A 21,644-nucleotide genomic window follows, 5' to 3' on the forward strand; every position below is an offset into this window, starting at 1 on the left:
TGGTATAGTAGTAAAACGTTATCTGTTATTCTGAACCACATGACTCGGGGCTGCTGCAGCACCTTGAATGGCTTGCATTGCTTCGCCGACACACTCCCAGAATACCTCAGGGTCACAATGCGTCCAAGTGAGGGGACCCCCCCGTCGTGCGACATGCATATCGGGAGCTTGTAGATGACAGCGGCGCTGCGCGTCACACAGCCGCCGTGTTATTGGAGCTCTCGTCTCTGCGTGCTCCTGCGGCCGCTGCAGCCTTTAGCTGTCGTGTCCTGCTCAACAGGCTCCTCTTTGTAAATATGGATCCACCTTGAGCGGCGTTCCCCGGATACTTTCTCTGTCAACAGATATAATGAGGCCATAACTATTTGTGCTGCTTTCTCATTTCAATCGCGGACGAGAGGCCGGGGAGCCGAGACGGGAGCCCGTTATCATCTCTGTCAGACCACTGACTTGTTTTTTGTTTTGTTTTCGTGTGTGTGTGTGTGTGTGTGTGTGTTTTTTTTTTTTTTTTTCAAAGGCTTGTGCTCATGTCGTGCAGCTCCCTCTGCATCTATCATGGTCAGTCTTCACTTGCACACACAGCTTTTGATGCAGTTGTTCTGTTTCCAGGATTAAAAGTTTCGCTGCAATCCCTCCCCGTCGTTGTGCTTGTGTTGTATGTTTTATGCGACTGTATTTCATACACAAATCGCTACTTAAGTCGTGCGCTGACTGAAAGCCATATGGCTTTCGTTTGCACGGTCGCGGACGTAAAACGTCAACAGTGCTTTTCTCTCCGGGCCATATGGCATGTGTGGGTGTATGTTTGTGTGTTGCCGGTGTGGTGTGTGACCACTGATAGCCACTTCTCAGCATCAATCAAGTGTGTATTCATGAGGGAAGTGTGTGTGCGCACACACATGCTCGCAGTCTGGTATGTGTGTACTTGATTTTTGAGCCGAGTGCCTGTGGTGACCAGATCAGTGTGTGTGTGTGTGTGTGTGTGTGTGTGTGTGTGTGTGTGTGTGTGTGTGATCGTGTGTGTGTGTCCACACAGGAGGAATGCCAGCTCCTGAGCAGAGCCCAGCGACGGAGGAGGGGCTTATGCTGACCATCCGAAACAGCTCAACGGGCCGAAGCATGGAGGCCGACAGCACCGCCAATAACATCCTGGCCTCCGTCAAAGAACAGGTAGCGTGCCTCTCTCCGATAAGGATTTACTCAGCGACTCTTCTTTTCTCGTTTTATCTCCCATATGATGGCGCTATCAACGCTTTGACGAACTATTTATGTTCAGTTTCAGCTCAACTTTTTTCTGTGATTCACACGTTTTGTGTTGAAGCCCACTGTCTCAGGCATTCTGGGTTTTTTTTTTTTTTTTTTTTTTTGGGTAACTTGAGTCACTGGTCATTATATAAATAATGGAAAGAATCTAGTTTGTGCAGAGCTACCGTAATGCCAGAGAGCACTTTGTTTACACCATTATCTGTTGGAGCATTTCAAACAATCTGAGCTCGACTGGGAGCTGCTCGTGGCTCGTCGCCTGCAGTGGCGGCCTGGCTTGCCCTCTTGGACGACCAGGAAGACCATTTCTGGAAGGGCTGGAGAGCCTGTGGAGAGACATGCCCTCTGACTCACTCAATCTCTGCATGTCTCTCCGTGATTCATCCACACACCCCCCATTCACGCACACTCCAGTATTCCATAATCACGGGAATTTTCCTGTTAATAATTGATAGTTTTATTTTCCCCACGTGAACAGTTGAATGTGATTCTTTCTTTTTTTTTTTTCACCTGCACTAAGGCACACTCCCTGCTCTGTTGCGACTTGGCTCGCACGAGTCCCATTATGTTTTGTTCTTGAAAAGTAGGTGTTGTTTACAGGAGGAAGGAAGCAGGGAAGGAGGGAGCACCTGTCGATGTCACTTCCTTCCGTAGAGTTTTCCTCAGCGGCTCGTCCGGTCGGAGCAGAAATCCATGCAGGCGAGCAGGAAGAGCGAGCGAGGGAGCGAGCGAGTGAGCAGCCCGCCTGCCCGAGCTGTTGCTTTCAGAATGACTGGCTGGAGAAATGCCTCAAAGGGGATTCCTGCCGAACAGTCGAGCCTGTAAAATGATCGTCCTCGGTATTTACACGGCGCGGAGTTGGAGTGGCAAATAAAAGGGTGAGTCAGGATGAAATTACGGTGGAGGTCAGAGGCGAGGTTAGCGTAAGGGTGTTTGGTTTAGTTTTTTTTTTGTTTTCTTTTTCTTTTTCTTTTTCCGCTTGTGCTTTTGCGAGAGTCTTTCCTGCGATTGTTGTTAGGCAGAGACCTTCGAGGGATTGCACCGTCAATGTAAACATGTGAGTCGCCGATGCCGCCGCTGCGGTCGGAGTTAAGGCTCGCGCTTTAGGATGACTGAGTGTTTGGTGAGTGTTTATACAGCGGCCGTGCGGTCTTTATTGCTTTCGTCCTCTTTCCTTGCCTGCTTCTTGTCAGACTTCCCTCTCTTTAGTTCGTCTCTCTCTATTCCTCCCAAACTCAGTTCCTGCTGCACAGATGCCCAAACAAGGGAAGACTCTCATATTCTGATCATCTTCTCCCTGTATGTTCATCTGCTCGGACATGTCTGCTGTCTTTTCCCCCCCACCCGACTTCTTCCTGCTAACATACTCCACTCTTTTCTTTTTCTTTTTTTTTTTAAACTTTAGGATTCAGTCCTTTTCCACTGCAGTTCCTGGTTGTTAGAGCTCTCTTCTCGCTCTGCACCGCTTTAATAGCATCCAGCAGTTGGATGACACATCCATTATGGCTTATTACAGACCCAGTTTAAAGGTTTAAATGTCAGTGTATTTTCTGCTGCACGTCGCTTTTAGCTTTTCAACAGACACGCATGTTATTTTTTTAAAGTCTACTAATACCGAACGCACCGCGTCAGAGTGTAGCAATAGCTTTGCAGTTTTTCATTCCTCCTCACTGACGATCACGTTGAGATCTGACTGAGGTGTTTTAAGGATAACCGTACCATTAGTGTTCATGCATATAGATGTCAGACATGGCGTCTTGTGGCGCCAGCAGGGACACTCCATGCTTTCACTCTCACCTTCATTAATGAAAAAGGTTTCTTTCTGCTCTGAATCCTCATTAACTTTTGCTGTTCTGCTTAAAAAAAAAGGGGGACAGAATAGTCAACCAATATTATTCAAAGAAGTCCCAGAGGGGTTACGTCACGACAATAAAACCAAAAAAAAAAAGAATATTAAATATAATGGAATGTCACATAAAATGAAGTTAATGCTTCCATACTAATGAGACGCCTCGGCGCAGATCGATACGGCGTCGTTTTATCTTCTCCCCACCCAAAGGGAGCATGTGGCATTTAATAGTTAGGCCTGTATGAAAATGCTATGTGTCATTTCCTGTTGGCCTTTGCTGCCACTTTGATTTTGATTTTCCAGCTTATAGTGTGTGACAGCGCGCCCCACCACCATCATTAATCGACCAAACAAGTTAAATGGCATTTCCAGGAGGGGTGTTTCATCTCTTTAGTCAATGTCTGAACACTGTAAGCATGAGACACTATTAAATAAGCATTTAATTTGTCACCTATACACACAGATAGTGACTTGGGGACTAAATTGGCAAAACACTTAGTCTTGGCAAATTAGTGTTTTGCCCTGATAAAATGTTGCAAGAAATATCCAACTTAAAAGAGGAGTTTTAAGGAGTTATATGAGCATGAAAGTACGGTCAGAGTCTTTTTATGATCCCATAACTGCCAAGACGTGTTCCATATTAATCTTGGCAGTAGCTGGTAATGGAGATGATGAAGGTAATTGTTTTTAATTAGAGTACGTCTCATATCAAACTGCAGTCACACTATGTGGCGGCGGCTCCGGTGCCGGAAGTGTTCAGTCACCCAACCTGAACTTTCTCCCAGTGGTGAACGTCTGGTGGTAAAAATACCCCAGATGAGGAAAGTCTGTTTACCTTTTACTGTCATAATGAAACAGATGAGGAAACATTTAATTTCTGAACTTTATGTAAGTAGTGTGTTAATAAACGTGAAGAATACAGTGAACCCGTTGCACCATCCTCCCCAGACAGCGTCGTCGTTTCATGAATGTTACAAGTTTCCCCAAATGTGTATCGCAGGAACAAAACATAGCTTGTGATTCACAGGAGTCCGATACATTTCTGCTTCTGCACAATGCTCCGTAACTATTTGCTTTGGCTCGCACTCTTGTTTGGAGATGCAAAGACTTTAAGAATTGATTCTGTTTAGCTTTTTGATTTCCTGAGGTAACAAGAATATAAAACAATCCTTTGCTCAAGGCAAGCCGGTCTTATGGCTAAATGTTAGGTAAAGTTTACTTTGGGTCCAGGCCATGATTCCAGTCTGTTACACCTTGCAAATAATAGACAAGAACTACAACAGTGGCGGACAGTTGATTTCTTGAGGGGCCATGTGAAAAACAAGGGCTGCTGTGAAATGCCGAGCTGTAAGTTTGTATGTTTTACTGAGTTCAGCTGCTGCGCAGTCATATCGCTGGAAACACTCTGTAAACACTGTATGTGTTTATGTAAAAGCGATGTTGCTGTATGTTTTGCATCAGATGAATATTAAACAGGCAATGTGTAAAAGGATGTAGGGGAGTCCGATTAAATGTTAATGCTGAGGTAAGTTTGTACTTGAAGTTGTCTTTTGTTAGATTATTAAGCCAAAATTAAACGTGACTTACTATTTCAGTGTCAGCTAAGGTCAGGTTCTGAAAGTGTAGACATACTCAAAAACTTCTATTGTATCTGATTTATTTAAAATGGGTGTGATATGGTGCTATTGTGTATGCCCTGCAGTGCTTATCAAAGCAACGTGTGACACTGACCTTGACAACATTAAAAAAAAAAAAAAAAAAAAGAAGAAGAAGAAGAAGAAAAAAAAACCTTAATTTATTACATCGCATCCTCTCCAGCAGCCCCGGGCCATGTTCATAAGCTTCTGTGGATCAGGTCAGAGTTGATTTTGAAATGAGTTTGCAGGAGCCGTCAGTGAGCGTGAGGTCCGATCTTTAAGGAGCATCTCAGTCCGGACTGTGACCCGGCCTCAGCGGAGCCGCAGCTGCAGGAATAACGGAGCCTTTAGTTATGTTAACTTTGATCTCGTCCACTGCAGACCCCTGTCCGCGTATACACATCCTGTCGGTTTACCTATTTTTAGTTATGTCTGCAATAAAGCCTCAGCAGGGAAAACAGAAAGGGGGGGGGGGGGGGGGGGGGGGGGGGGGGGGGGGTATAGCGGGTGACGATAAGGCTCGGGGCGTCCTGACAGCTTGCTTGGCATATAATTAACTTAAGCCTCGAATTGTCAAAACGTATTGTAGAAACACTGATGTTCACAGCTATAAAAAAAAAAAATCTTAACGTACAGAATGATTTTGAGGAGTGGATTCTGTTTTTTTTTTGTTTTTTTTGTGCCGGTACATGACCGGTTTTTAACCTGCAAACAGATGGCTTATGCTCCGTATCAGCAACACTTGAAGTGTCACCCAAAGTGATGGAAGCTGTTTTGTTGGCTGCACATTTTTGTACCGAGAGTTAAAGTATTTGTGTTTTTTTTTTTAATGTTTTTATTCTGTCCTGTGGCTCTTGTGTGGGAGGGACGTTAGTTGTGTTTGAAGTGCTCAGAAGGAGCGGTTCGGTCATTTATCCTCTCTGTGTTGTGGCGCTTAAAAAAAGGGTGATTCTTCGGTTAAATAGTGCATTTCTATTGTCGCGACTGTGACTGTGGCGCCTTGGCCTGAGAAGCGTAAGGATCTGATGTGCTCTCATTCCTCCTGCTTTGCGTGGATCCATCCTCAGAGTAACTCTGTCATTAGCTGTGTCTGGACATGCCTGTATGTACCACACGACTGGCAGAAAACAGGGCTTCTCAGACGCATTTATTTCACAAGAAAAAAGCACCGCGGTGGAATTTTTCCTGCTTTGCTGGAGTCCGTTGCGCTCGAGATGCCTCCTGCTTGTGCCTGACGAACCGGAGCTGACCCCGTTTTCACTCGTGTGCGGATGCTCCTCGCAAAGATGGAGGACTGACCTTCCTTTGAGAGCCGCGGCTCCAGAGCTCCCTGCTAACGGCTTGATGAGCTGGTTGAAGTATTGCCCACTTGAAACACCCATGCAGGCCTCTGTTTTTGCTTTAATGAAGCCAAAGTCATCTTTGTCTCAGCGACCCAGCTTAAAGAGTTAATGGCCGGGGTCAGGGCAGAGCGTCAAGCCGGTGTTTCTGCTATAATGTCTTTCCATGTCATAAGCGCCACGGAGAGGTTGAGCTCTCACCGTAGGCGATGGCGTCTGTTCCACTTCCATAGGCGAAATAAGGACTCTAATTACAATCGACTGGTGATTTTCTCCACTCCTCGGGGTCTTATCTCCCTTCGTCTGGCTGCTGCTGTGACACAGGCAAGGAGAAATCTGGAGGCATAAGCATTCTGGCCTCGATTATAGTCATAAAAATGGAAGCCTGGCTCCGAGCAATTACCCCATGGGGGAGCAGCGCAAAGTATAAGAGAGAAAGAGTGAGACAGCTTCAGAATGGAGGGATGCAGGTTGGAGGCGGGAGCTCAGATATGCAGGGGAAAGACAAAACGCTCAGATATGGCGGGCGGCGAGCGAAGGCGCGGGGGGGGGGGGGGGGGGGGGGGGGAGGACAAAAGTGTGATGGAGAGAGGCAGAGTCAGAGAGGCTGTCACCTGTGAACGCTCCTCTAAAGCGCTGTGACAGGAGGCTGTCAGCGCCGAGGAAAACAGAAAAGAGGGAAGAGAAGATAATCTGCTCCCAATGTGACACCGTGTCAAAGGAGTGGTGTGTCTGGCCCGGCACAGCACTGTCATTCTGAACCCTGCCATGGGAGATCTACCCCCGACCAGACTGTTAATACTCATCACCATCACTGTCATCCGCGCCATCATTACCGTTTATAATTGTAGCCGTCGTCAGCAGAGGGCCCGGTCACCGCTCAGAGCCGGAGTGTGTTGGACACCGTTGGGCCGTCCTTGGATTAACATACAGAGGAAGTTTAGGAAGTTAATATCTTTGTATCAGCCTCAGATCAGCTTTCTCCAAATGAGTGATTCAGTCTTTGTTCGCGAACACAACCCCTGGATTGACAGTCACTGAATTGCGCCTCTCCTTATTATAGCCCGGAGCAATGCTCTTTTTTTTTTTTTTTTTTTTTTTTTTTTTTTGTCTGACACAACACTATTGATCTCTCTCGGAGGGATTGTATGTTCACAGGTCTTCATGAATTGCACTGACTGTGTGATTGCACTGCCGCAGCGTTTTGGGCTCTTTCCTTCCAGTCAAGGAGATACGGATTGCCTTTGTGAGTCGCTCTCATTTACCGGCACTACGCCGTGGCGTTATTATCAGCAGCATCGCGTAAAAGCTTTTGTTGAGGTTCAACAGCGTGTCGCAGCGCAAAACAAAAGAGTGTACAAAACTTTGATCAAAAAGACCTGCGAGATAAAGAAAAGAAAATATCGGATTTTTAAAAAAAAAAAATGTAGGGAAATACTTTTGTGCCACACAGCAGTGAATCCTGTTTATGGATCCGGGCTTTTACGCTGAAATCAAAGATGATAGGATGATGCTGTCAGATTAGCAGCATGGCCTTTAGAAAAAAAATGTTTCTATAGCAGTCTTGGCCCCACACAGCAGTCAGGCGTTTAAAATACTTTAAAAGGCGAGGTTCATGTTTCTTCCAGGAGACGATCTGTCATTTTACTCTGCGGTGCGTCAAGATTCAAACTGATTTAAATGAGCTTCCTCTCGATAATCTAATTGTGGATAAATAGGCGCAGTTAAAATGTGATTGTAAATGTCACGCTGAGAGCGATGACTCAGATATACAGACAAATTGGTTTTGTTTTTATCTTACTTGATGGGACTGTGAGGGTGGCGCGGAGGTGTCGTGTTTAGCCATCCCACCTTACAGCAAAGTTATTTATGGTTCGAATCCGGTTTGGAGAACTTCAGTGTGCCGTCCAAGTTCAAGGATATCGGTTATCTCAGAGGGTAGTTTAATAAAATAGATAGAAACATGGTCCATGAGAGAAAAATCAAGCAACTGTCTTTGGATGAAAGTCTTATGAAATCCACCTTTTCCAGCCGGGGCTTCGATGAAAATCCGGAACTTTACTCTTGCTTAGTTGCTATTTGTAAATCAAGTCAAGATTGAATTGGATAAAGAGTTGGAGATGCTCACCAAAAAAGAAGGAGGAAAAACCATCTCTGAAGCGATTGTGAAGTTGTTGTTGAGTGTGTTCATGAGCACTGGCACGATTTTCCTTTCTTTCTTTCTTTTTCTCTCCCCCTCGTGCAGCCTTTGTTGCTGGCAGTCTTTCTTCTGCTGTCATTGTTGCGGCCTGTCACGCTCACCATTACAGATGACAGCTCTTTTAATAGGGTTTCCCACATGTATGACAGTCTCAAAAGCCACTTTTTTTTAATCATCACGCCAAAATGTAGCTTGTCTGATGGTCATGTTCCATGTTCTTGAAAAGGTCTTTTAGTTCTGTCTTTCCCTCAGTGTAAGACGTGGGTGTGTTTCTCTTTACTTACACTTTAAACAGTCATTTTTATCTAAATCTGCAAACCTTGATGTAGTTTAAGATTTTTGTCCGTCCAATGAAGAATTCATGACCTAAACACATTTTTGAAACGTGTTAAAATTTCAGAATGGATTTTAACACTGTCAAACAGACAGTTTCATTCATGTCTGTTTGCTAAATTACTTATTTTGAGCCTGACGTAATGAAATAAATCCATGTGTTGAAGGATCTCCAGTCCATCACAGGACAAACCACACAAGCATTCACGCTTACAGGCAGTTTCCGAGTCGCCAAATGACCTCAAACACATGTTTTTGGACTGTGAGAGGAAACCAGAGAGCCTAAATAAAAAAGAGAGAACATGCAAACTCCACACAGAAATGCCTGAAATTGTAGAGAAATGAAAGATGCACTTTTTAACGTTTGCAGCTTAAATCAGAACATATAAATGTTTGATGCTCGGTCCTTGTTTTTCCGGGAGCGCAAAATTATAGACGCCGAAAACATGGAGTTGCAACGTTTAGGCTGGCATTGTGGCGAAAACAATGCACAGCGGGAGCCTGTAATGACTCAGATCTGTACTGCAAACAGCCGGCAGTCAACAGAGGAATTTAAAGCATACTTTTTGTTGCTCTGCAACTTTATAAACTTGTAACGTGTCGCTTTAGAAACCCTGACAGAGAAAGAGGAGTTCTTTTGTAAACGCGCCTTTCCCTCGACTGATGGTGAAGGCTGTTTCATGCTGCTTTTTGGAAGCTCGTCATATCATCGGCTGTATAAAAACTGTCACTGATGTGTGTAGTAAAGTCATTCCCACCCTCTGATACGCCTATAGCTTAGCCTGCAGGTGTGCGCTCTCTCCCCGGCGAGCCACTTTACTGTACTTTGAAATGCCCATTTCACCGCTCCGTGGTTATTATAATTCCACCACGGAGGTGTTCATCACGGCGGATTCGGGGTTTCTAAAATCCCAGCGTTTTAACAAGGTGACTTTCTGGCAGTCCTGTAAGTAATTGCTCTGCATGGTTTCCTTAAGGTCTTGCTCGCACGGGGGCTGCTTTTGTGGCTCCTTCCCTTTGCTCACACCTCGGGCCGGCTTTTCCATCCCCGCTGCTGCAGAAATCCTTTAACCTCTGCTGTCATTCTCCCACTGCGCAGCGGCGCTGGTCTCTCGCCGGAATGCGTCTGCAGCGCTGCAGTGGAGGTGCAGAGCTGTCAGGCCTCGGCGTCTTCTTAATGAACAAGCATATTTTGGGGGTACGGTCTCGAGTTCTGCATATAAAGGGATTTCGGCATCACAAAGGGAGATGCTCGATTGGTAGTATCACCTGTCTGTTCGTTTGTCTCTGTGGTCCACACACCCGACAGGGTCCTGGTGCAAACTCCTGGAAAACTATTATGTTCCTTTTTTATTATTAGGTTCGTTTTCTTCACTCACAGCTAAAGTTCTCTGTGGATATAATTACGGACACACAGAAGGGAAAGGAGGAGCCGATCTGGATTGAGTTTTGACGCGAACGGGGCCGTTCCCGCGGTCACGTCGATCTTTATGATCGGCACGTTGTCTTTGATGGAACGAGCCAAACTGCAGGTTAATGACAGCAGCTGTGCTGCGAGATTGACTAAATGCCCAGTGGCATTTTAAACGGCAGATTGCATAGGAAGTGGTGTTATAGAGATGTTGCTATGATGCATCTGTTTACTACCTGGGCCGTCAGCGCGGATAAACATGATCTTTATCTTGATGCACACACAGACTCCTGTCGATGAATAATCTGCACAGTGATGCATTTGACTCTAAAAAGATTTACCTTTATAGACAATTCAATTACTCTTAGTCAGTCTCCACACTTGCCAAGCATTTAATATGCAACGGGCTGTTTTCAAAATGGGTTCAAGTTCCTCAAAAATGAAAAAATTCAAGCAAAACTGCACAGCAGAGTTATATTATATGCCTTCTGGATGTGAGAGTTTGACTGAACTTTAATAAATTCAGAAAGTATTGGTGTGAAGTTTGCTTATTGACCAGTTATGAACCAAAAGATGTGTGAAACGTGGAAGAAGCAGTTATTTTTTGTTACAAATCACACTGCTTGCAATGAGGATTGTGGAGTTTCTGCAACAACTGTTTCTCACAGACGGCAGACTCACTTCATCAATGAGGAATTGGATGGGGTTTTTTTTCCAATTGTGTATAAGTGAGAGAGAGAGAGAGAGAGAGAGAGAGATAATAATTAACCAACACGTTTGAAACACTCCGGGGAAAATTGCACAACTTCTTTCTCTCTTTCCAAACTGAAGCTAAGTAAATACAGAGAGACATTAGACATGCATTGTTAAACATGAATTCCTCAGTAGTTGGTGTGTAACTAATTGATGAACATAGAAATAAGAAAAGAAAAAAAAAAGAAACTGTAATTGTGGCGTGTGCGAAATTAAGTACCCTTTCTACTCATAAATCCTCACAGCCTAATTATCTCTTTCATCTTTAGTTAACATTAGGACAGCCAGTCAAGGATGGGCACTGGGGATCGTCAGTTGCAGTGACAGTTAGCAACCAGCGGTTCGTCTGTCCGGCCGGCTGAAGAAACATAATGGAGCTCGTTGAAAGGGAGGCTTGAGCGTCTTTACGAACGAGTACGAAGGACAGACGTTTGAAAAGCAGAGCTTGGCTTTCGGGCTTCCGTCGACACGGTGGCCCGTTGCACGGATGAAGGGTCACGTGTTTAATAATGTTGAAGTTTAACTTCATGGCAGAATGCTCAATGGAATTTGGTTTGGAGACAAACAGATAATAGATCCATTTGATTCTTTCAACAAACTCAAAGGCAAGTGAGACTCTGCTTGATTTTCAGAATTCACATTAGAACATTAGATTTCATTTAATTCACAGATTCCTCATCTCGGTCTCTTCCACTCTCTAAGCTCTTGGCACACTCTTTCTGACCTCAGGCGCTCAGACGGTGTGGGCAGCCATCCAGGGCACGAGGACTCCATCCCATCGGCCAAACCTGTCCACACAAAGTGCGAATGCACAATGCATGGAGGCGTGATTTTATTGCTCACGATCTCTGTTCTCCATATGTCTATATGTCACAGTCATAAATGTGGTAATTCAGATGACCATATTAAGGTATTTATGGTTATGAATCTTGCCTTGCTTTCACTTTTCTATAAAACTGTCAACAAAAAGTCCCTGTATCTTGAATTTTCTTGTTCTCCAGCTGGCCAAATCAAGCATCCAGCAGCATGGAGGAAAGATGGACTGTTTTAAACTGACCTGCAATGAGCCATGACCTCAATCCATCAGAAACCTTTTGCAATTTCCACTGCTGTGGACTTCGAAAATGCAATAGAAGGAAGGAGCTGAGAGCACTACAGGCAGAGAGGTTCCTGTCCTATAATAGAAGAAGAGGCTCTCAGAGGCTTTTATTGCTGATTGAAATTAGTGAAAAGTGTCAATATTTGTTTTCAGTTGGATGTTTTTTTGGGGGGATTTCACTTGAAACATATTGTAATTATTTAGAGTTGGATCGTTTGAAATTGTAAGATATTTCAAGTTAAAAGCTTAAACTTGGAATTTCCGGTGCTTTTCAGCAGAAAACCTAGTCCTGTGTTTTAGTTGTTTGGAGGAAGCCAGAATTGTGTTCTTGGCTTTGTATGCGGTTGAAAACATGTACACTGTGGTCATTTTATGGTAACTGAGCTGTGTGACAGTTTGCCGTTGTGTGTGTGTGTGTGTGTGTGTGTGTGTGTGTGTGTGTAAGCTTCTCTTAGCCGCACTGAACCTGGGTTGATATGCTGAAGCAGCAGTGGGCAAAAGCCACTTCAGGCATTTCGGAGGGGCCTTGTATTGTCAGCAGCGCTGATAGAGATGACATGACAGAGAGAGAGAGAAAGTGTGTATGTCTGCATGTGTGTGTGTGTGTGTGTGTGTGTGTGTGTGTTAGTTTGCTGCTGTGTGTCATCTGTTTCTTTAGGGCTTGTGCGAGGACACAAGAGGACAGGATCTGATTCAGCTGTGGGGCTGGGGGACAGATCAGGCCTAACAGGCTGGTTGTGGAGGCAGATAAAGGCGCGGGGAGGCCTTGTTGGTACGGCAGAGCCGGCCACCTATTGTTCCCGTCCTCTGATTGGCCCGGTCCTGAGCAGCGTCGGACCCACTATGTTTAAATAAGCAGAAACCCTATTAACAGTTGTTTTTTTTTTTGCTGTGCTTGGCCTGACTTTGTGCTTCGCTGCGGCAGATAGATATGTCCCATTCACGGCGTTTCACGAGTTACACACAGCAGTAAAGCGCCTTCTCTCTGCAGCTGATGCGAGTCACACTTACGGGTGTGATTCTTGTCCCCGTTTAATCAGAGCAGAACCTCATTTTCGGTACATTACCCCTGTTATCAGTGGACACTTATGGAATGATTGGATCCATATTCATAATCGCTTTAATGACTCATGAATTATTAGCAAAGTCTGAAATCGTGAAAGCTTGGGAGCAGTTTTTTTTCCCCCCAATCGGGTAGTAGAAGCCAGGACAGGACTGCACTACATGCAAAAAAAAAAAACGAGTACACTGGTCCCCGTTATTCTACAAGACAGTCGATTTGTCAAACAAGAAAAAAAAAAAAAAGTCTCTAGGACAAGAGTCCATACATTTCATAGAAAAACAGGCGGGCCGGTTGAGGCGTGCAGGCAGGACGCCCGGCTGCTGTAGACCTGGAGCAGCTCTGAATATCAGTAGTGACAGCCTTATGGCGGCAGCAGATGTCTTTCTCCACCGCGCTTGATCACGATCATAGACCATCTCATCAGCGGAGCTGAAGGCCCGCCGCTTGGTGTGACGTATTCTAACCGCTAGTTTCTCTTTGCTTACCGGTTTTAGTGTGTGGCGAGAAATGCAGGCTGAGATAAAGACTCTGGACCAGAGAAGGTGATGCCCTGCCAAATTAAACAATTGGATTATGAGCTTAGAAGGCAGAAGGCATAAAAGTGGCTTGCCAAGAATAGTGACATTTGCATTTGGGAACGCGCTGAAATCTCTTTCCTCATTGAGAATGAAACTTATCTCTTTCCATAAGGCATTAATATATCAGCAATGCACAACTGTTTAAGCTGCGTGGATGAAAGACGGGGTTAATCCAGGAGTGTGTGGATGAGCGTCTGAGTGCTTTTAGTAGGACAGCGTAACACTTTCAGGGAACAATATTAGAATATGTGAACGTTGACGTTTTGTCTCGCTCTTTCTCACACGTGTTCATATGTATCACCCCCTCCCCTCACTGTCACCGCGGCTCTACGTTCCCCCCCCTCCTGCACGCTGCTGGCAGACCCCTACACTCCAGTGATTTCCCCGGTCTGTATCAGGAAGCTGTAAGACGGCGTCTGAATCACCGCCGCGCCCCTCCGGGTGTCTGCGTGCATGTGTGGCTCACCCACTTGTCACTATCATTCAGCGTCCTCCCCTTAACTCTCCCCTCTTGTTTCCTCGGCAAATCCATCTCATTACCTGGCCCCGCGGCCGGCCCCGGCACGCCACTCGTCGTCGGCGCCAGATGTGTGTGTGTGTGTGTGTGTGTGTGTGTGCTACGTGTGTGTTCGGCGTGTGCTAGACTCAAGGTGGATCCATTCATGAGACACCTGTCATACTTCTCGCCCTCGACAAAAGAACCGTCTTCGCGGTTCAAGTCTATTTGACATTTAAACATCGGCGTAATTGAATTTATTTCCATTATTGATTGAAGCGCCCGTTCGCCATCCAATCTCGTTTGAGTGAAACGGCGGCCGCCTGACAGTCGTACAGATTCAGGTTTCATTTCACTGAGCTGAGTGGAGTATGGAGTGTTAATGGAGTGTCTGTAGGGTTCAGTCCGGGGACTCGGTCAGAGAAAAGCCCTGATTGTTTTTGTCCTTGAGGCTCTGTTTGCATGCCAGTGTCAGGATCAGCAGATTTTTTTTTTTTTTTTTTTTTTTAAATGTTCGACTTGTTTTCCAACACCCAGTGTCTTAAAATGAATACCGTGTCAAATCAAGCGATTTGGCCCGAGCTTGGCAGTTCAGTGATCCTGATAATGATCTAAAAGAGAGAATATAATCTTTTCAGGATTTTCGGACTTTCTTGTGTGCTGGCGAGGGTCACCCCAATTAAACCGAATCAAGAAAAACCACAACATGAAATAGAACTCAGCTGTATTTAACTCTGTCTTTCACAGTAGAACTTGCGACTGGCTTGTCGTCTTTGTTTAGGTGCGGGATGAATTACTTACTGTAACACATTCTTTTATGTTGACACAGCGTCAGTTTTTCATTTTTGTTTGTTCAGTTGCACGTTGAGACGGCGACCGGATTCGAGCTGCTGCAGTTTTGTTTTGTAACGCAACCACACATGCAGAGATCAGTGCAACGTCAACATTCAACTTTGAACGTTGAACTCTTGATCACCTCAGGGAAAAAAAAATATTTACTGGGACTGCAGTGTGCAGATGCAATGAAAGTTTACAGTTTGCACTTTAAAAAGCAGACCTTTAAAATCAGTGAGAGATACTGAGGGTGGGTGGAGGCGGGGGGCTTTTTCTCGGCATACCTGCTTCCTTTGGAATATTGAAAGGAAAACAGCATTAAAAAGCAGAACAAGTTGAGGGTAAAACTAATCATGGATGAAAAAAACAAACCCTCGGAGTTAAGTCACTACTGTTTAAGGTGTGATTAAGCGACCTGATATAAATACTTCTGTAATGGTTCACTGTCGATCACAACAGACATTTACAACAATATACTTAAAAGTCAAAGTCAAAATACATGAATTTAGCACTCATTCAAAAATTACTGTTTGGCTACAGCAATTTAGACCTATTTGTGAAAGCCCCTCTAAATGCCTGAGAGTTGGCAGTCCTGCTTTATTTGGAACGTGAAACGTATTATTAGATGTGTTTTATTCGTTCTGCTGGTGAAGCAGCTTTAATGGGAAGGAAGCAGTTTCCCTCCTGAAGGTGATGTTGACAGGATGGAGGGGATATTCCCTGTATCCCCCTGGCAAATCGAACCCCTCTCTGACTGGCCTTTACTTGTGGCTCAGTGGCTGAATTCTGCAGGGCCCCATGCCTTTCTGCTGTCTCCATCAGTGCAGCCCATTTTCTTTCATTGTCTTTTCTTCTCCTCTGATTTATCCTCTTCTTTCATACTTTTTCTGCAGGAAAAGCTTCAGATCGCCTGTGTGCTGTGTGACGTGCGTCGTAAATAAAGTTTTTCGTGGCGTTAGCGAGGTATTCCAGCTGCATTAAAAATTGCCATTCCATTAAGGGAACAGTGTCGGAGCTCTCCCTCCCGCATCACTCCCTCGCCGCTGCAGTCAGGCTTCACATATCTTCAGCAAGGGGAGCAGTGGAGGGTGTAAAGCCGTTGGGGGGCGGGGGGGGGGGGGGGGGGCGGGGGGGGGGGCTGTCGACATGGTGGAGGGAGATTTCAGTGTTGCCCCCAGGGAACGCAGGAGAGGAGGTGTGAAGTGTAAGCTGGTGTTGGTGATGTTGGTGACTACATTTTCTCAGACAGGTCGGGTCACAGGAGAAGCTGATAGCAAGTCTGTGTATGTGCTGGTGTGTGTGTGTGTGTGTGTGTGTGTCTGCAGCTGGCTACAAACGTAATCGAGCATGATAATGAACATTACATGGGACAGCTAGTAATAGCAAAAGAGCGTTCAGACACCCTTGATACCGCCACAGTCGTGGCGTGGCAGCATGAAAAGGTATTTCCAAGGTATGCAAATGCAGGCGTGTGCATCGGGCTATTATCTCCCTGTGTACATAAGACCTTGTGTGTGTGTTTGTGTGTCTTATGTGTGTCATGATGCAGCGCCTAGAGCTGGAGAGTTGTGCAAGTAATGGCCTTGTTCAGGCTGGATAATTATTCAAACGCTGATTTATACTGAACTCCTATAGGAGCAGTGGCACCAAGGTTAAGCATCAGCCGCTCAAGTGCCGCTCGTCTCTCAGAGTGGGCTGGAAAATGGAGAGGCCGCATAGGAAACTTGTTTTTTTTGTGTATAAAACTAAGTTTCCTGCAGGGATTTACACAGTGAAGCTGTTTTTTTTTTTTTGTGGAAATTAACTCAATCGCCGCACATCCAGACTCTCTATCATGGCATCATTAACCGTCACGAGGCACGCCTCAGTCGGAGCAGGCTGTCGGCGCTCGGCCTGCCTCCCTCCCATCGACTCCACATTCATCATGTTTGTCAATAGAAGCATGTACAGCTCTGATGGAGACGTATTCCCAGTCGGCAGGTCCACAGCTCCTCTGTTTTCCTTGTGTTTACGTGCAGGAGCTTCAGTTTGAGCGGCTAACCAGGGAGCTGGAAGTGGAGCGGCAGATTGTGGCCAATCAGCTGGAAAGATGCAGACTCGGGGCCGAGTCACCAGGCGCTGGCAGCAGCAGGTAATGAGAAGACACACACACACACACACACACACTCACTCACACACACACAAATCTGCAGTCCAACACATGGCTTTTCCGTCTTTCACAGCGGTGGCCGTATTCCATAGCGTAACCTTATGGCATCGCGGCATCACGACGGAGCCGCCTGCTGTGCTGGGATGTGATTGGACTGTAATTGTAAACATTGCTCACACTCTATGCAGAATTCGCCGATTCCTCAGGAACTCACTCCCGCTTCATCGGCCGAGACGCGAGGCTGCCCGATCGTCACACCTCAGCGGCCGCGCGTTCCGTCCCGTCTGCCGCGTCGGGCTCATTCGTAAAGCTCAGCATCGCACGCGCTATCCCGACTGGCTTCACGGGCCCGCCGCGGACGAGGCTCAACAGCCGGCTTATTGCCTCTTATTAGAAAGCAGCTCATGGTCGTCCTCGTGTCATTTGTCAATGACAGAACTGCGCGGAAACACAGCTTTATATCCAGAAGTGAAGGCGGCGGTGACCAGTAGCAGCTGTGAAAAAAAATCAATACTGGGATTTGTACAATATTAATTTCAGAGTTGGTTTATTTAATTCTATCTGTCACCTGTTGTAACTGTAATTGCAGCAGTGGGATTAAAAAATATAGCTTATAAAGATCTGAGGCACGCTGATATGAGTGTGCAGCCTTTTACCAAACTGCTTAAAAAGTCAAAGTGGGAATGTTTTGAAGATGTTTTTTTTTTATGTAATTGGGCACATCTCCAAACGTGGCCCCTGTTCCTTGTCGCCGTTTTTAAAGCAGGCAGAATGTGGACTATCTTAGAGCTCATTAAAAATGTAGTATTTCAAAGTGGCATGGGAAATTACAGTAGAGGACTGTGACATTTAGGAGTCTTTTTATTAGTGAACTTTTGCAGACAACATTAGTGTGAAGGTTTTTTTTTTTTTTTGTTTCTTGCATATATTTGCTTTAAATTAGGCCTTTAACTTTCAGAGCATAGTTTGGTGTGTGTGTGTGTGTGTGTGTGTGTGTGTGTGTGTGTGTGTGTGTGTGTGTGTTGTGTGGGTATATGAGCAATTATTAACCCAGCTCCATCCGGATGTGTAACCATTACAGACGTGTGTGTTTTGTCTCAGGATCGCATAAGATTGCTGCAGGGAAGATATGATGTACCAACTTTAAATGACTTATATTGTCTTTGTGCTGGTTTTTAATGTGATTTGGGGTCATGTGGTCAACGCTAACGCACTCTTCTGGTGAACGACGGCTTCTCGTACGGCGGGTCTGTGACCACAGAGAGCTCGTCTTTCCACCATGTCAACACTGTCCCTGTCACTTCACTCCTTTACGTCCCTGTAAGCTGTGTACATTTGGTCAACATTGCCTCACTTGAGGGGTGTTTGAGACTAAACACTGCAATGCACTGAATACCGTGGACATAAATTCTTTATGCTCTCTGTTTAAAGTACCGATCAGCCTCATTTGGCTGTTTTTAAGTTTAGTTTCTGCTTTAATGATATTTTTTCACCACTATAGATATGCTTAATTATCTCCAATCCTCGTATGGAGCGCCCAGGAAACTGGAGGATGTTCACTGAAGACTTGGCTTTTGTGCTTTTGTGCTTTTTGTGCGTCGCAGAAGGATTTAGTTTGGTTTTTCATCTTGAACATGTGACAAAGGAGATAAGCTCTCATTTTAATCCATACAGCCGTCTATATGAGAGCTCACATTATTTCAAAGCTATATGACCGTGAACATAAAGTCTGTCTTAGAGCTCAAGGGGTATTTTCCTGCACTGCCTACATTAAGTGCAGTCTTTGTGTGTTTTACTCTAACCATGTAAAAAGCAGAGTAACCGATGTCAATGTGCCAATATGGCGTTTCCTGTATCGAACATTGTGAAGATGAAGATGTAGTTTCAGAGATAACAGCAAAGTGTATAAAAAAAACTTAAAATATATATATATATATATTTTTTTTTAGTCATGTATTGAGGCCACTGCAAAATATGAACCAGAACGTGTTTAAATTTTTTTAAATTTACCTGATAACTTTAATTTTGTCGGTGTGGAATGAAGACACTGCTCGCTCACAGGTGTGTTTAGGGTTGTTACAAACACCAGTTTCAAGGGCATTTCCTCTTCAGCATTGAACAACATGACCATGACCCCTGCTGTAAATCGACCCAACACCAAAGTAAAGCAAACATTCCTGAATCATGATGCTTCCACCACCGTGCTTCACTGTCTTCATAGTGGATTCAGCGTTTGGGGGTCGTCTGACAGCATTCCTGCAGCTCTTGGGCCCAAAAAGAACAATCTTACCTTCATCAGTCCACAAAATGTTTCTCTATTTCTCTCCAGGCCGGTCGATGTGCTCTTTATCTTTCCTTTGGAGTGGGACTTTGCAGGAGCTTCGTGTTGATAGATTAGCTTCACTCAGGTGCCTTCTGATCGTCAGTCCTCACAGGTGCCTTCAGACGGTCTTTGATAACTCTGGAGCTGATCGTTGTTGGAGTCTTTGCCATTCTATTTGCGGGTCCATTTGAATGGGTCAGGATTTTAGCTCGTCATTGTCTGCAAGCCATAAAACGTTTCCCATCTCCAATCAGTCTTTTAATTAAATGCTTCCAAACTCTGTCTGGAACGGCCTATTCTTCTCAGGTTTTCAGACAGAATTTCATAGACTATAATGGCTTAAAAGAGGGCCATCTAATTGACAGGCTGTTTTTTTTTTTTTTTTTAACAGAATGAATTAACTCACCAGTTGAACTCCACACCAGGCTTCATGGTTTCCCTCAAATTCTCTTTATTTTGCCTCAAACTCTCAAATAAACTCCGCTTTTTAAAGCGCTCCAACTGAAAGGAATGCCAGAGCCATTTGCATATCGCTCCAAACGGTCAGCCGATATTCACGGCGCTGGCGGGTCTGAGCTGTCAAATGGGCCGTGACGGACCCGGGACGTATCCTCATACTTGACATTTTGTTTCAGCGGGGGCCGTGTCGGCTCTTTCTGATCCTCCCTCTGCCTTGGTGATAATAAGCCCGGTCCGCCGTTGCTCTCCGGCCCCCATACCTGTAAAAAGCATCCACTTACCCCCAGCAGCCGGCACCACTCAGGACTGAGTGTCCATTTCCCCCTTTTTCCCCTCGGTGCAGGTTTAAGTGCCGAAAAAAAAGGTGCGGGACAACAGCTCGCCGAGGATATGGAGTCCCCGGCTGTTTGCTTTCATTTAATCTTTTTAGGCCTCAATTTTAGTGAATCTATTTCAGCCACACAGATTTTCACAGATACAGTTTATATATATTTTAACTGGGAGGCTTCGTCTATGCAACAACACTATTTTTGAATTAATTTTTAACATATTTGTTTGTCTTCTAAGGTTTATAAAACACTGCAGAATATATAAATCACCAACATGTGATGTATAAAGGATGATCGGGAAGACAAGTACATTTCTGAGGTTCATTTTAATGAAGTTTTCTTTCAAGTGTCGGTGAGCTGCAGCAGTCGAGGAGCCGCAGCTTTAACTTTCTGCGTTTGAGGGATGGAAAAGCTGCTTTTTGTGTGTTTTCTCTACTCATGGCATCAGCTCTCTTGGATTATTTTGCTTTGCTCTTCATCCAGCGCTGAAGATCTCCCCTATTTATAAAGTGACCAGCGCCGACCACATTTCCATCATCTTGCGGGGGATTGAGTTCCTGGGACCGCCCGATTAAAAAGGCCGTGACTCTCGATCAAAGTGAAAATGACTTCACTGTTTTGAAAGCTGATATTGCAGCGGGCGGTTAACTTTGTTATGGCCCATCCAGATGTGCAGGAGCTTCACATTATTGCTGTTTTTGAAGTGCGCCGGTATTTACAGAGGCTTTCTAAGGTTTCTGGCGCGAACGCGTCTCTTTCTGCACTGACAGCACAGTTTAAAAGTGTTTCTGGCTCAAATGCAGATGCAGTCTGACTCAATCATGCTGAGCAAGCCGCCGGAGTGTCGAATGTGTTAGTTCAGCTTTGTGATGTCTTCTTGACAATGCCTGGCGAAGATCCCACTCCGATCAAAACCGCGCTCTGTAAAATTAAATTTGCTGGTTATCAGCGCTGCGTTCAGATCTTTTTTTTTTTCTTTCTTCCTTCCTGTTGCATTGGTTTTCTTCTTCTAAGCAAATGCTAATAGAATGTTTTAAATTTGTGTGCCTCGTGCCGTGTTTTTGTCACCCTTGAAAAACTCTCAAAGAGCCGAATAATGGGTGAATAACAAAGTCCCCTCAGCCAAAATCTACCTTTGTTATTCAGATTTACTCGATTATTTTTCGAATCAGTACCTGATGTTTCAAATATTAATACGCTTTTTGGCACAGGATCTGCCGTTTGCGGCTTATGGGGCGCGGTCCTTAATGGACCACACACTGTCGAGGTTCCTGCTAAAGATCGCACATTTGTCACACGCGTGTAAACTCTGACAGGTTTCCCCCTCGGGGCCGGGTGGGGTTGGGGGTGGGTGGGTGGGGGGGGGGATCAGGACCACCTGCTAGGACCCGAAGACGAAACAATGCGACGCTGTTTTCACACCTTGTTTCTGAGACGTCCGCACGAGATGCCTGTCACTGCACATTTGCGCGTGAATGGAGATTAGCTTGAAACACGGAGGTCGCGCCGATTAGCTGAATGGCCCCAG

General features: G+C 45.2%; 1 protein-coding gene across 5 annotated transcripts in view; it reads left to right on the forward strand.

Annotated features, from left to right (window-relative positions):
* Positions 1 to 21,644, forward strand: part of pkp4 (plakophilin 4) — a 74,277-nt gene that overhangs the window by 16,025 nt on the left and 36,608 nt on the right. For 3 of the 5 annotated variants that reach the window (XM_030111333.1, XM_030111332.1, XM_030111335.1), the window contains exons 1-2: positions 1,042 to 1,170; positions 16,875 to 16,987. In XM_030111333.1, the coding sequence (XP_029967193.1) occupies positions 1,042 to 1,170; positions 16,875 to 16,987 (242 nt within the window). Of the gene's footprint in view, positions 1 to 1,036; positions 1,171 to 16,874; positions 16,988 to 21,644 lie in introns of those variants that run through there. The other 2 variants (XM_030111330.1, XM_030111331.1) reach the window with 1 other exon arrangement.

Source organism: Salarias fasciatus, chromosome 16 (genome assembly GCF_902148845.1).
Source record: "Salarias fasciatus chromosome 16, fSalaFa1.1, whole genome shotgun sequence".
NCBI lineage: Eukaryota > Metazoa > Chordata > Actinopteri > Blenniiformes > Blenniidae > Salarias > Salarias fasciatus.